The following is a 16186-nucleotide window of genomic DNA, read 5'->3' on the forward strand; positions in this document are numbered from 1 at the left end:
TTGTTTATCTTACAGTGGTTCTTGTCTTCTCTGTACTTGCCTCCATAGACTTTTTCATAGTCTGTCCAGGGCAGAAAATTATTAGTGGTCATCCGTAGATTTGAAGTACTTCCTATAGGGGAATATCACATGTTTTTTTGTTTCTAGGCCAATGTTGACTAGAGAAGCAGATTGTGCTGATGTGGTGGGGTAGAGAAGGGGATGAACCTTTAGAACCAGGAAGTAGTGAAGGTATTATCTATTTTAGGCATTACTACTTCTGTTTTTGTTCATCATTGGAGTTTGCCAATAATATATGAAGGAAAACAGTGCTTCAAAGTTTATTTTCCTATCTCTCTGTTTAAGAATTTCTAGAGCATTTTTGTATTCAGTCTCTTGTTTTTTAAATAACAAAAGAAAGATTGATAAAGACCACTTATCCTGGAATTGGGAGTCACTCATCAACCAATACCATCTGGTATTGATGAGGCCATCTTGGTGGAAGGGGAAAATATGAATATATGAGCCTAGATTTGGGAGGGAACTGCCAGTCCATTAGAGATGATTTGGGATCAAATATTGTCCAGAGAGATGGGTGGTTGGACATCTTTTAATACCTTTGTCCCTTACAGATGATGTACTACCAACAGGCTTTAATGAGGTCTACGGTGAAATCATCAGTCTCCCTTGGAGGGTACGTTACTATGATCATTCAAGTGAAGTTTTAAATGTGTTAAATGTTAGTGGGTTGGCTGTGTATATGTAAAGATATGGTTGATCCAAGTGTAGCATCGATAGATATCTGATCCGGGATCTATTCCACCTTTTCTCCAAGGGAAATTACAATTTAAAGTTCTGTGAGGAACAAGAGATGAGCCATGGCTGCTTACGAGCTCCTTTCAGCTATCTCAAAAGAGGGGGTAATGGGTTAGGATTATATCAATTACACCTAAAGTATCTGTAGTCTAGAGGTTTGATGGAAAACATTTTAGAATACAAGGTATTTTTCCTGCTCCCATAACTCACTATTGCCAGTTTAGCCCTCTTCTAACAAATGCTAGTTACAAAAAGCCATCATGAATAGCTAGAATATCTCTTCATTAAAAGTAAAAAAAAATCCCTTTCTGGGGATTGGGCAAGTAATACATATTAGAAAAGATCAAAGAATATGCAAAAGAGTAAATGAACTTTTTAACTAGGAGTGAAATTAGATCTCAGCTCAACCAAAGATAGAGGAAATAATTTTATCAAGAGGAGTACTCTCTTAACAGACTCCAGAGTTGAAGATGCTAGAAGTCAAGGGACATGGTCAAGAGCTAAATTTCCTACATGTTTGGTGGGATAGGAGATGTCCTATCCATCATTCAAAAGTCTGTTTTTGCCTTTAACAATTGCCTCTTTGAAGTCCTCCAACCATTTGATAAGTACTTTTTTTTTACTCATGTAGGCATATACCATCATAGTTACTGAGTAGTATTCTCTTAGAAAACCAGGAGTCATGAACCACAATACATACATGGTGACAGGGATGTTTTTTTTAAATTTTAATTTAAAAAATTTTCCCATAGTTACATTTCATATTCTTTCCATCTCCCCCCAATTCCCCTAATCTCCCCTAGCCAATGCACAATTCCACTGGGTTTCACATGTATCATTGATTAAGACCTAATTCTATATTATTGATATTTGGACTAGAGTTATTGTTTAGTGTGTATTCAAGCTGTTGTTTTTCTTCTGTGTTTCTCCTCCCACACTTCTTCCTTTGAATATGTATAGTTTTCTTTCTCATAAGTCCCTCAGCTTTACTCTGGATTCTTGCATTGCTGCTAGTAGAGAAGTCCATTATGTTCAATTGTACCACAGTGTATCAGTCTCTGTGTATAATGTTCTCCTGGATCTGCTCCTTTCACTCTGCATTAATTCTTGGAGGTCGTCCAGTTCACATGGAATTCCTCCAGTTCTTTATTCCTTTGAGCACAATAGTATTCCATCACCAGCAGATACCACAATTTCTTCAGCCATTTCCCAATTAATGGGCATCCCCTCATTTTCCAATTTTTTGCTACCACAAAGAGCATAGCTATAAATATTTTTGTACAAGTCTTTTTCCTTATTATCTCTTTGGGGTATAAACCAAGCAGAAGTATGGCTGGATCAAAAGGCAGATAGTCTTTTAAAGCCCTTTGGGGATAGTTCCAAATTTCCATCCAGAATGTTTGGATCAATTCACAACTCCACCAGCAATGCATTAGTGTCCTAATTTTGCCACATCCACAGGGATGGTTTTAAAGGAATCACCCAATCTGAATGGGAAGAAGTGTTACATAAGGTTGAAGGGAGACAAGAAATTGTTCTACTTGACCAGTGACTGATTAGGCAACTCTGAGATTGATTATCTTGAAACCGTGGGTCAGAACTTTGAAATTTAGTTTCCAACTCTTATCCCAGTGTTTATTCCTAGTGCTCAGAATTGTACTGGGCTAGGTCAGATATTTTAAGGAAATTCCAAAATGTCTTTGGAGTCCATCTAGATTTCCAGTTTTAATTTTAGAGTGGCTCATCAAGATAAGCTATTGACTACTGTCATCAAGCATTTGCAAGAGGTGCTGATAATTGCAGACATTTCAGAATTACAGAACATCAGAGTTGAAAGAGACTTCTAGTTCAACCCATAACCAAACTGGAAAATCCTCCAACATGCTTGAAAAATGGTATTTTTGAAGACTTCTAGTTTTGAAAAACCCATTGTCTCCTGTGGCAGCCCATATAACTTTCTGTGGAAGCAGTACAAGAAGACCAGAGGCTTCCATGCTCAAAGACCCCAGGACATAAAACTTCTGGGTAGATAAGAAGTCAGGGGCTTTCCATTCAACAAGGCTATGGAAATAATCCCAGAACACCCCAGAATGCAAGGCCTTTGGGCAGCGATTAACTTAGAAGCAGTAAGACACGTAGTCTTTCCCCTTAGCTTGAACCCAACCCATTCTCCTCTTTAAGTTACCAGATGTCCTGCCAAGAAACCACTAGGGCAAGAATTTCATTAGGAGTCTAGCTAGGGAGACACCCACTGAATTACTGAACCCAGTTGGGCAATCATACATTGACATATTGATCCATTGCATATAAAAAACAGTCAGAATCACTGAAGTAACCTTGTGAATCATGACCTATCATTGTTTTTGTATGAAGATTACCTAATTCTTATACCTACGTCATTTTCCCACAAGGCTATTTCCAGAGCTGGTCTTTGGCAACTTTCAGTTTTACAAAGATTTATATGCATTATCTTACTTGATCTTGGCAATAGATCTGTGATTAGGTACTATATTATCCCCATTTTACAGATTAGGAAATAGAAATTCAGAGAGATGAAGTGATTTGTCCACAGACAAATCCCACAGCTAGTAAGTGTCAAAAGGGGAAGATTTTTACCTTGGTATATTTATGTTGCTATTATAGATCTGTTTTACAAAATTTAAATGATCACAGCTAAATCTTTGAACCTAAATCTCATAGTGCTGATAGGTGCTCTTTGATATGACTGAATCTTTCTTTGTCATGACCTCGATAGTTCTTTTCATGTCCTTCTAAGGGACATCATGATTTCTAAACAGCAAGTAATTTTTAAAAAAAGTATTCTACTCAACCGACTTCTTAGCTCTGGAAGTTTTCTGGTCAGATAAGAATAGATTTTATTAATTAATTAATTAATTAATTAATATTATTAATTCCTACAGAGCCAGTCATAAAGTGACTAGTTAAGTTAACATTTTTTGTGGGGTGTAAACTGTGATTTATATTTTCTCTTGGAACATCTCTCTACTCTTGAAGATCAGAAACTCATCTATAACTTTTTTTAGCCATTATCTTCTGTCTTAGAATTGATACAAATATCAGTTCCAAGGCTGAGCAATTAGGGTTAAGTGACTTGCCCAGGGTCAAATAGCTAGAAAGTATCTGAGGCCAGGTTTGAACCCAGGGCCTCCTAACTCCATACCTGGTGCTCTATCCACTGGGCCATCTAGCCACCCTTTATGACTTCTGGTTTTAAAGAGTTACCTAGATGCTGAGAGATCAATGATGACTATTATCACAGAAGTAGTAGTGAGTCCCAGTCAGGGGAATCCAGGTCTTCTTGAATCTAAGGCTCTTATCTACTATTCCATGCATCTTCTCAATATCACAGCATTATTAGGATGGAAAATGGTGATGCCTTCTTTTTGGCATCAAAGTGAGTAAAAACCCTTAGACGGGGAAAATCTTATCTGGCTAAGAATGATAATCATCTACATAACCTTCTACCCTAGCCTTTCTGCACACTGTTCAGTAGCACTAAACAGAAAACAAATGGACAAAAGAGAAACTTGTAAGTAATTTTTAGGCCTAGTGTCTGCTTTGAAAGAAAAAAAAAGTTAAAGTTATAGCCTATTTCCATTAGATTCTATTTGATTTCATTAGACCTTGGATAGTAATTTAGTTCTTTTTTTTTTTTTTTAAACCCTTACCTTCTGTCTTGGGATCAATACCGTGCATTGGTTCCAAGGCAGAAGAGTGGTAAGGGCTAGGCAATGGAGATTAAGTGACTTGCCCAGGGTCACACAACTAGGAAGTGTCTGAGATCAAATTTGAACCTAGGACCTCCCATCTCTGGGTCTGAATCTCAATCCAATGAGCTACCCAACTGCCCCCACATTCTTATTTTCTAGCTCTTGTTTTAGTGGAAAGAATATTGGCCTTGGAGCCTGAAGATAAAGGTTTGAATCTTGGCTCAGCCACTTCAAAAATATGTGATCTTAGGCAAAGCACTTACATTCTCTGAATCCTTGTTTATTTATGTGTAAATTGAAAATGATAACATCTATATAACTGAGGATTTAGTGTAAGGCACTACCTAAATATCAGATATTGATATCTGAAATTGAGTAATAAGGTACAAAGAGAATTTTAAAGCCAAAGAGACTAATGCCTACTGATTGATGGGATTTACTTCTTTATCCTCTCTCTACTACCAGTATTTAAATAAAATAGCGTATGTAATTCCCCAGATAATGTTTGATTAAATGAAAAGGCCCTAGCCAAATCATAATCTTATAGTAGATATTAAGATATGTTCTTTTGTGTGACCTCATGCCTTGTGATTTACTTCTAAGCCACATCCTGTTGATTACAATTCTGTGACTTTGGTTATACATTAGCACTGATCTCCAGGGTAATCATAATGACCCAGATTTATTTGAAGCTTCATAAGTGCTTTCCTCACACCATCTCCATGGGCTAGGTAGTATAAATATTATTATCCATATTTTGTATATGAGGAAAGTGAAGTAACACAAGCTTAAGCAATCATAGTTTGGAAAAGTTGGAAATGAGATTTGAATTTAGATCTTCTGTGTCTTCTTTCTATCATACCATGATGAAAGCACAGATGACTCCCTCATGACTCACAGAATATGCAATGTGGTTTTAAGCTCTTTGCAGCCACCCTTAGGTTATTATTATTTTTATTTTATCCTGGGACTCCATTCTAGGAGCATAGGGCCACAACCAGTAGGCAATGGGTTGCTCAGGGTCACCCAGCTGGGAAGTGTCTGAGCCCGGATTTGAACCTAGGACCTTTCGTCTCTAGGCCTGGCTCTCAATCCACTGAGCTAGCCCAGCTGCCCCTACTTTAGGTTGCAGTTTCTTTAGCAGATGTAGTTTTTACAGGGTGGGGTTGCTAGCCCCACGCCCAACCCTCCTCCTTTTTCATCTGGGCTAGGGACCATCCTTAGCCCAGGAGTGGTAAGGGTGGGCGATAGGGGTCAAGTGACTTGCCCAAGGTCACACAGCTGGAAGTGTCCGAGGCCGGACTTGAACCTAGGACCTCCAGTCTCTAGGCCTGGCTCTCAATCCACTGAGCCACCCAGCTGCCCCCACCTTTAGGTTAGGGGCCTAAAAATCATTTCCCCACATGTTCTAGCTGCCTGAAAATATGTGTTGACTCAAAACCACTGACCTCATCTTGAGAAAATTTGTTTTTGCACAAAATCCTGGGGTTGAGTTTATATCTCAATTAAGTCACAGTATTTATATGAATGATGAAAGTGCCTAGATCTAGGCATTCTTCTGAGGAAATGTTCGATGTGATAACTGAGCCTTAGTCTATCTACTCCCATTGCGTGGTTGCCATTGGTGCTGGTTAATTACAAAAAATTGCCATTGCTTCCTGTTAATAGTTAATTGCCATTAGTGCCTGTTAATGACAAAGTTATTAAAAACTGATTTTAGTTCAGAATGTTTGAAAGATGAGCTGAGACTTCCAGTGAAGATGGTTATGTGAAGAGTTGTAGAGAAATTTATTTCTTTTGCATAAATTCCAGCACAAATCTGAAAATTGCTCCAGGAAGACTAATAGAAAGGGAACCCAGACTAAATGGAAGTAAGCTCTTTCCCTCAGTTAAGAACTGCATGAAAAGCATAAACCCTACCTAATGAATGGGTTATAAGAAGCTGGCATAAGTAAAGAAGCCACATCAGGAAAGGAGCTACTACAAAGGGACCCAAAACCAACTAGCAAACACTGAGCAGAGGGGTCACAAGCCTCTGTGAGCTTGTGGAGATATAAAGCTAGATCTTGGCCCTGAACTATTTAAAATAGAAGTGAAGAACAGCAATTATAGGTCACTACAGAGGGAGGCAGGGCCAAGGCTCTGTACTCTTCGGAGCACTAGGAGCCATAGTAGGATACAAAACAGACCTGTGACCAGTGCCAGTGCAAGCGATGCTATACACAAAGCCTGTGACTAGCATGATGTCCAGTATCTAAATGGGGACTTCTGGGGTGATAGCAGAGGAACCAGCTCCTCATTAGAGATTATATAAGGAGAAGCCAGTTTTCTCAAAAAAGGGATAAAGAAAATAGAAAACAAAAATTAAATTTCAAATGATGAATAAAACTATGAGTTAAAAAAGGAAGCCCAAATGAAATAAACTATTTTCAGTTTTTGTCTTTTTAAAAATGAGATTAATAGCAAAATTTAAGAACTCACAACAAATAAAGAAAAAAATCACATTATTAGAAACTATTCTTTCCAGTTATATGCCAGCTCAACTGATGACAAATAGAATTGATGAATACTTACATAGTTATAAAATACTAAGATTAAGAAAATAAAAAATGGGAAATTTAAATAGCTCAATCCCAAAACAGTTTGAATAATTCATAAAGAAACTCCCAAAGAGGGGGGAAAACCATTGTGCCAGATGGATTTTAAGTGAATTGTATCAAAATAGTAAAAAACAATTCGTTTTCATATTATATAAATTGTGAGAAATAGGAAATGAAGGGGTCCTGCCAAACTTCTCCCACCAAATAAATATGGTCCTAATACTTAAGCAGGAAGATATAAAGCAGAGAAAGAAAACTACAGACTAATGTCTAATGAATATTAATGCTAAAATATGAATAAAATAACAAAGAGGCTATAGCAGCATAATTTTAAAAAGTTTAGATAGTATTATCAAATATTTATACTAGATATGAAAAGATTCAATATTAGGAAAACCATAATAAAAAATAAATAAAGTTGGTAACATGCAAAATAGTTTTTCTCACTGGTAAATTCTCTAGAATTCCGTGACCTTTTGTGCTAACATGTCAAAAAAAATAATGAAATCTACAGTACCATATATACTTTCCTTCTTTTTGTAGACATATTGAATCATTAGTTAACACCAAACTCGAAGCCAACAGTGGTCACAGACATTTTATTTTATTTTATTTTTTTCCATGTGCAGAAATTATTTACTTCTCGTTCTACACATTTGACATGGAATTATTAATTAGTAAAGGGAATAAAAATAGAGGATCCTTTTATAAATTTCTCTAGCACATTAAGATTTTATATATAAACAATAAGCTTTGTCCTTTGTGTTCAATAGAAACATTTTCTCACAATAATCCCCTGAAGTAGGCAGTACCCAGTTATCTCTATTTTCAAGTCAGAGTTTTGTCAACTCAAATATATTTCCTATTACGTACAAAAGTAGTTCAGAGAATGAAGATCAATGTCTCTGCCTTCAGAGAAATGAAAGCACAGTATTAAGACAAGAGATTTATCTTGAATTACACAATCTACATAATCTTGGCTTTAGGAGTTAGATTCAGACCATTTAGCTCCAAGTTCAGGCCTCCATCTATTAATTCAAGGATGCCTAAAGTAGTTGACACATTTTTAATGGTTAAGTAGAAATGTAGATCTGGAGTGAATTAATATTAACTAACAGTTTCTAATATTTGTATATTGATTTAACATTCACAAAGTGCTTGCATATTTATATTGGGTCTTCATAACTCTGAGATAAATCCTATTTTACAGATGAGGAGATTGACAGACTGTTTTAACTGAACCTGGACCAGGAACAGCCTTAGGGACTTTTCCAGATTCCCTATCTTCCTCTTTCCTTCTCTCCTCTCTCCAAGAGGCCAGATGCCCGGGAAGGTTTGGAGTTGACAAGTCTGACAGAAATTAAATGACTTGCCCAAAATTCCATATCTAGTGAGTGTCTGAGATAAGAATTTGAGCTCATTTTCCTGGATCCAACTCCAACGTGTTGTCCACAGGACAACTCAGTCTTATAACAATTACTGCCTGATTACACTGAGACCAAATAGTCAGATCCTTAAAAATTGGAGGCATTTATACTCAGTAATCAAGATAATTTCTCCAAGAAATTGAATTCTCAAATAGTACCAATAATCAGGTTATTCATACTTTTGAAAAGAATTTTCAAATACCAATAGTAAGAGTTCAAAGATTTGACCTTTATAGAGCTTCAGGAATAGTTCCTAGGTGGGACTAAGGCATCAAATATATTTTATTTGATCAAATTTTTATATCAGATATAAAGATCTTACTTTTTAGTGAAGTAAAAGTGTTATAAGACAAACACAAACCTGAAATCTCCACAACACCTTTTATACCTTTTCTAGGCTTTAAGGCTTTAGAGCCATTATTAACCCTTTTTTTAAAGCATTTATTAATATTTATTTTTTGAAAAGTTAACATGGTTACATAATTCATGCTCTTACTTTCCCCTTCAATCCCCGACTTCCCCCTCTCCCCCATGGCAGATGTGTATTTCCACTGGTTTTAACATGTCATTGATCAAGACCTATTTCCAAATTGTTGATAGTTGCATTGGTGTGGTAGTTTCGAGTCTACATCCCCAATCATGTTCGCCTCAACCCATGTGTTCAGGCAGTTGTTTTTCTTCTGTTTCTACTCCTGTAGTTCTTCCTCTGAATGTGGGTAGCGTTCTTTTCCATAAATCCCTCAGAATTATCCTAGGTCATTGCATTGCTGCTAGTACAGAAGTCCATTACATTCGATTTTACCACAGTGTATTGGTCTCTGTGTACGATGTTCTTCTGGCTCTGCTCCTTTCACTCTGCATCAATTCCTGGAGGTCTTTCCAGTTCACATGGAATTCCTCCAGTTTATTATTCCTTTGAGCATAATAGTATTCCATCACCAGCATATACCACAATTTGTTCAGCCATTCCCCAATTGAAGGGCATACCCTCCTTTTCCAGTTTTTTGCCACCACAAAAAGCTCAGCTATAAATATTTTCATACAAGTCTGTTTATCTATGATCTCTTTGGGGTATAAACCCAACAATGGTATGGCTGGATCAAAGGGCAGGCAGTCTTTTACCACTCTTTGGGAATACTTCCAAATTGCCAGCCAGAATGGTTGGATCAGTTCACAACTCCACTAACAATGCATTAATGTCCCAGTTTTGCCACATCCCCTCCAGCATTCATTACTCTCCCCTTCTTTCATTTTAGCCAATCTGCTAGGTGTGGGATGGTACCTCAGAGTTGTTTTGATTTGCATTTCTCTAATTATTAGAGATTTAGAACACTTTCTCATGTGCTTATTGATACTTTTGATTTCTTTATCTGAAAATTGCCTATTCATGTCTCTTGCCCATTTATCAATTGGGGAATGGCTTGATTTTTTTATACAATTGGTTTAACTCCTTGTATATTTGAGTAATTAAACCCCTCTCAGAGTTTTTTGTTATAAAGATTTTTTCCCAATTTGTTGTTTCCCTTCTGATTTTGGCTACATTGTTTTTGCCTTTTTGTGTTATGTCATGAACTCCTGGACCATCTGGTGAACCCTGTTTTTAATGAAGTTGTTATAGGCTGGGAAGGCAGCAGGTGAAAACAAAACCTTTATTTATGAAGTTTTATAAGGATTTAAAAGGTTGAAAGAATATAAGGATAGGATTCCCTAAGTCTAAAAAGAAGGGGACTAACTCAACCACACCCAACTCAAGGTCTCTCACAAGATCCATCTAGGAAAAACCAGACCTGTTCTCTCTCCTTATCACTACCTTATCCAATTCCTAACTATATAAGCCTATTTCTAATAATTATTATTCTGATAATTATATTAATAATTATATATTATAAGTTTCTGCCTCCTTGTAGTTGTTCAGTTACATTCTCCAACATCCAGTCAGTTGTAGTTTTAGGGCCTAGTGCAGGGGTCGGCAATGTATGGCTCTCGAGCCATATCTGGCTCTTTTGAGGGCCAGATATGGCTCTTTTTGCAGAAGCCATAAAGTCAATTTTTTTTCAGGTGCTGTTACAGGAGCTCGCACTGTGAGCACTGTACGGCTCTCACGAAATTACATTTTTAAAAATGTGGCATTTATGGCTCTCATGGCCAAAAAGGTTGCTGACCCCTGTGGCCTAGTGGCTTCTGGCCTGGAATGGTCCAGTTTGCTCCACTCTGTAACCACAGAGAAACAAAACCCAGATTTTCTTCTTCTAACTGTTGACCTTCATTTCACAGCTCTCCCCCAAATCTTCCAACTTCTCTTCTTTCCAAAACTGCTACCCAGTTCAAGGAATTCCCAAGAGCCAAAGTTTTAGCCACCTCTCTGGGCAGGAAACACCAGCAGAGAGATAGAGGCAGTTTTACTCAACAGAATTTCCAAGTCCCAGTCTCACAGAATTCCTAAGTAAGACCTTAGCTCAAAGTTCCACCTAAGGCCATTTGACAGGATTCACACTTACCAAAAACTCTTTAATTAAAACCTCAAATCTATTCGACCTCTCATAATTGGATAATGTTTTCCTTCTGGAAGACTACTCTGATACCAATTATTCAATGAGAATGCTCTTATCCTTACACGGTCAGCATGAAAATTGCCAGTATTATAAATAACAAATGTCTCTCCTGAGAAGCCAGGTATAAATGTAATAGTTCTCTTTTTTCCTCCTTCTTCAAGAAGACTGTAGGAATTCCAGGGAGGTGACAGTCCAAATGTATCAAAGAATTCTAAAAATTCATTTACTACAGTCATATAAAATTGATTCATATGTGGAATGAAAGGTTCCAAATTTGAATTTATGAATATCCTTTCATGCCTATTGATCACATCCTGGTCACAGACATTTTAGCAGGAAGTTTGTCTGATACTCTTCTTTTCTCTCTAAGCTATATCACTGACTTTACACAGTTGGACTTAAAGGACTTGCACTCTACTTTGGGATTCATTAAGGTTAGAGCATTTTTTTTAGGGCCATATTTTTTTTAGGACCATATTTATTTGGGTTAGAACATTGCAACACAAAACTTGAGTTTTAAAGGCAAGAAAAGAAAATATGCAACACATGCATGGGGAGTTCTTTACAGCAGTAGGGTGAACAAGACCAGTGCAGTGTCTATAGGATGCAAGCTGTTCCACAAACCTGTGTGCATTGTGCTTCTCATTTTTTCCCTCTACTGCTCATAGCCATGAATACAGTTGCCAATGCAAAAAATGAAAATATGGTTATTCATAAACTCACATGAATGCTTCAATTCACAAAAGTTAAATGTGGGAATATTGAAGACTTGACTGTATGGTGAATTGATATAAGACCAAGAGTCATACCCCAAGAGGCAAAAGAAGAAAGGCAAGCCATCATCAATGATATGAAAAAACAATAACTCTAAATCATTAATAATAGGAGATTGACAATCTGACAAAAACAGAAAATGACATTTTTTGAAGGGACTTTAAGAGGACAGACACACTAATATTCTGTTGGTAGAGTTATGAAGTAGTCCAACCAGTCTAAAAAGCAATTTGGAACTATGCCCTACAAATAACTAAATTGTCTATACCCTTTCACTCAGTGATACAACTTCCTCGTAGGCATCTATCTTTCATTCCCTCACTGCCTTCTCCCTGAAAGTGATCAGAAAATAAGAAAAAAGACTCATATGTGCAAAAAATATCTATAATAATCAATTTTGTTGCAGCCAAGAAGTAGAAGAACAAAGTGGGTGCCCTTTGGGGAACAGCTGAAAAAATTCTAGCATATTAATGTAGTGGAGTATTTGGAGAAACCTGGGAAGATTTTTATGAAATGATGAAGAGTTAAATAAGCAGAACTAAAACAACTAGAACACTGTAAAGGAAAACCCTTGTGAAAGACTTAATAACTATGATGAGTGAAATGACCAATCACAACTCCAAAACACTGATGATGAAACATATTTTCTTCCCTTTGGCAAAGAGCTGATGTACTAGAGGTACAGAATATGACATACATTTTCTGACAGACAATATATGGATTTGTTTTACTAGACTCTGTTATATGGAAGGGCTTTTATTTTGGGGGGAAGAGATAGAATATTACATTGTCATAAAATTAACCAAAACAAATAACATAATGACTTTTATTTACATATAAAATACCTTACAAATTTTAAATCCTTAAAAATTTATATTTCCATTTTCTGTAATAATATATTTTATAAAATTTGGCATTGAACTCAGAATACTAACATCTTATAAGGCAGGGCATTTATTTGTGGGGAGAGTTACAGTGGTGTACAAATTAAGTGAGACAAAAGAAAACACATTTATTGATATATAATAAACTTTGAGGTGGTTATATGGTGCAGTGGTTAGAGCATTGGGCTTGGAATCAAGAAGACTCATTTTCCTAGGTTCAAATCTGGCCTCAGACACTAGTTGTGTGACCTTGGGCAAGTCACTTAACTCTGGTTGCCTCTATTTCTCATTTATAAAATGAGCTGGAGAAGGAAATGGCAAACCATTCCAGTATCTTTGCCAAGAAAATCCCACAGTGGGGTCATGAAGAGTCAGACACAACTGAAAATGACTGAACAACAACAAAAAACCTCATAGTTTTTCACATATTTATAAATTTTTAGATTAATATTCAGTATACCCCTCTTGGTTTTAATCATGTATTTTTCATGATTTGTCATGAATTCACAAGCTTTTTACAATATTTTTTCATCCTTCATCATAAAAACACACATTGCATATTAAGTGTACCTTTAATAAGCAAACCAATTCCCTAAATCTAGCCTTTATTATAGCTAATAATCAATGATAAGATTTTTATATTGTGTATTGGTTCTAAGGCAGAAAAGACTAGGCAATGAGGGTTAAGTGACTTGCCCAGGGTCACACAGCTAGGAAGTGTCTGAGGTCAGATTTGAACCCAGAACCTCCTGTCTCTAGGCCTGACACTCAATCCACTGAGCCCCCAATAAGATTTTCAGTAGCATTTAAGCAGAGGTGTGTTGGAGTCAGCTCATGTTGACTTCTGAGTACTTAATTGATAGGGAACTAATTAAAAAAGGAGAAATAAGATTTATTTAATTCCATCTGGTTAAGATCAAATACCTGTATCAGTCTGTGTCAGCAGAAGGACTCATACATGACCACTGCTGTCACAAGATGAAACCACATCAGTGTTATTGCTCATCTCAAGTAATATGCCTAATACTGCAGGAGGGGAAGAAAGGTATTGTTAAAAAAAAAAGAGGAAAAAAAAAAAGAAAACCCTCTTAATGAATCACTAAAAATAGAGATGAGCAGAAGAAAGTTGTGAAGGAGATAAGCAAGGAAATGCCAGAACTACCATAATATATTTGAAATATACCCTCCTCCAGAAAAAGAAAATCCCCAAACCTAATCCCATGGCATACATCGTGAAGATTAAAGTTTTCACGTGCAGTCTCCTTCCCCCCCCCCCCATCTTTTATGTGCATAAGAAAATGTTCCTATTTGATGATGTATTACAAGTTTATAAAAATAAAAAGGAATGAAAAAAAATGAGTTTAGCCAGCTGTGAATTTCAAATACCAGAGATTTATTTTTTCCAAGGGAGGAAAATGTTTAAAAATACATATAAAATATTTGCAAATGGGACTGGTGTGGGAGGGTGGCTCATCATCTCCTCTGCTTTACAGATAATAGGCTCATTTCTTATAATACTTGGCAAACTCAAAGAGCTTCAAATCACAGTATCAAGAAATAAGCTATCTTCTAGCTGATCTTTCACTGGTGTGTTTATAATGGGCAGGAACTAAAGTCAGGGCATAGCAACTTTACTCATTCAGCAGGGTTTAATTGAACTCCCTCCCACACTATTCCTAAAATTGTGCTGAGAGTTGTTACCAGAAATGGTAATATAATTAACCTTTTCATTTGACTAAGCAACCAGGGCCATTGTTAACTTGAGGTCTACTTATATGGCACAAAATCAACTGTGTTTAAGTCAGTATTACCATTTAAAAGTACAGGGTGAGAGAAAGAGAAGAGAAGGAAGGAGAACATTTTTATGAAAGGGAACTGTATAGGTTTGTTCTAAAGTCTATGTACATTGTTAATCTTTAACAATCTTAGATATATAAGCGATAGAAGAACACTCCAAATGCCTTCTAAAAATGGATGCTTATTAAAAAAATTTTGGTAACATTAATTGTTTAAAATTTTGACTTCCAAATTCTTTTCCTCTCATTCATTGAGAAAGTAAGTGATATGATCCTCATTATTTCCATATTAGCCAGGTTGGGGGAAAAAGCAAGAAAAATAAAACAAAAAAATATGCTTTCATCTGCACTAAGAGTTCATTACTTCTTTCTCTTAAAGTAGATGACATTTTTCATCTTGAGTCCTTTGAATCATCACGGATCATTATATGGACTGAAGTAGTTAAGTCTTTTACAGTTGATCATTGATAACAATATTGCTGTTACTCTGTAAAATGTTCTCCTAGTTCTAATCACTTCACTTTGCATCACTTTATATAAGTCTTCCTATGTTTTCTGAAACCATTCCTCTGGCATATATATATATGCCATATGGCATATATAACTATAGCATAATAGTGTTCCATAACAATCATATAAAAAGTTCATTCTTTAAGTGTGTATCTATTAGTGTTGTCCATTTAGGATACTAATTCTTTTTATTTTTACAAAAATCTACAATTTAAAAAAATTTTTAAATTAAAAATTTTTAAATTTACAAAAATTTGCAAAATTACAAAAAAATCCTTTTTTTAAACATCTTTTTACAAAAGCAATTCATGAAATTACTGAGTAGCAACTGAAGAAGGTTTGTTTGAAAAATGTATCACAAGTAGATGGCAGTTATGTTGAAGACATATTAATACTACTGCTTTAAGACTTTAAGATTTCAACTTTTGTATGTTATGTACACCTAAACTTATTAAAGTTTAAATTCAGGGGAGAATTTTATAAGCATACTATCATTTCTATGGTTACCACCCTAAAGCCTGCTTTAGAGGGAATACTTGTAATGATTCAACACAGGGCATGTGAACTTCAAGTTGGTTTTTCAAGTGTAGATTCGGATCAAGTCTTAAGATATTGGTTCCTCTTATGACAAATGGCAGACATTTTCCATGCAGTTGACTGCATCAAGGATATCATCCATGACCATGGAGGAAAGTTCTTTGTATGAAGTTTACTGACCCTTGAAAAGATGATTTCAAATTCCTTAGTATAGTGTATTAACGTGTATTGGTAAATGTTTAACAGCTGGTTCTGAAAAAAAATGTACCCATGACATAGTTGTAAATTTAATCTGCATCATTAATATTTTTATGCCACTTTCTTAAAATCTAAACAATCAAAACAATGCATCAAGTCTTGATTTGTACTATTTGTCCATTTCTGAGATATAAAAATGCTCTCAGTGAAAATTTAGCAATTTACTTTCAAGAGATAGTTCCAGCTGGGTCCAGCATACCTCTGACACTAACTAATGAGAAACCCACTCACAGGTCCTGTGACAATCTTTTTTTAAAATTTTTTAAACATTTATTAATATTCATTTTTAACATAGTTACATGATTCGTGCTCCTACTTCCCC

At 35.9% G+C, this 16186-nt stretch overlaps 1 protein-coding gene across 1 annotated transcript in view; it reads left to right on the forward strand.

Moving 5' to 3' along the window:
* The window catches only part of RGS9 (regulator of G protein signaling 9), a 98325-nt gene that overhangs the window by 52868 nt on the left and 29271 nt on the right, over positions 1 to 16186 (forward strand). The window contains exon 11 of the mRNA XM_044672254.1: positions 612 to 673. Coding sequence (XP_044528189.1) covers positions 612 to 673 — 62 coding nt within the window. The remainder of the gene's footprint in view (positions 1 to 611; positions 674 to 16186) is intronic.

Source organism: Gracilinanus agilis, chromosome 4, assembly GCF_016433145.1.
Source record: "Gracilinanus agilis isolate LMUSP501 chromosome 4, AgileGrace, whole genome shotgun sequence".
Classification (NCBI taxonomy): domain Eukaryota; kingdom Metazoa; phylum Chordata; class Mammalia; order Didelphimorphia; family Didelphidae; genus Gracilinanus; species Gracilinanus agilis.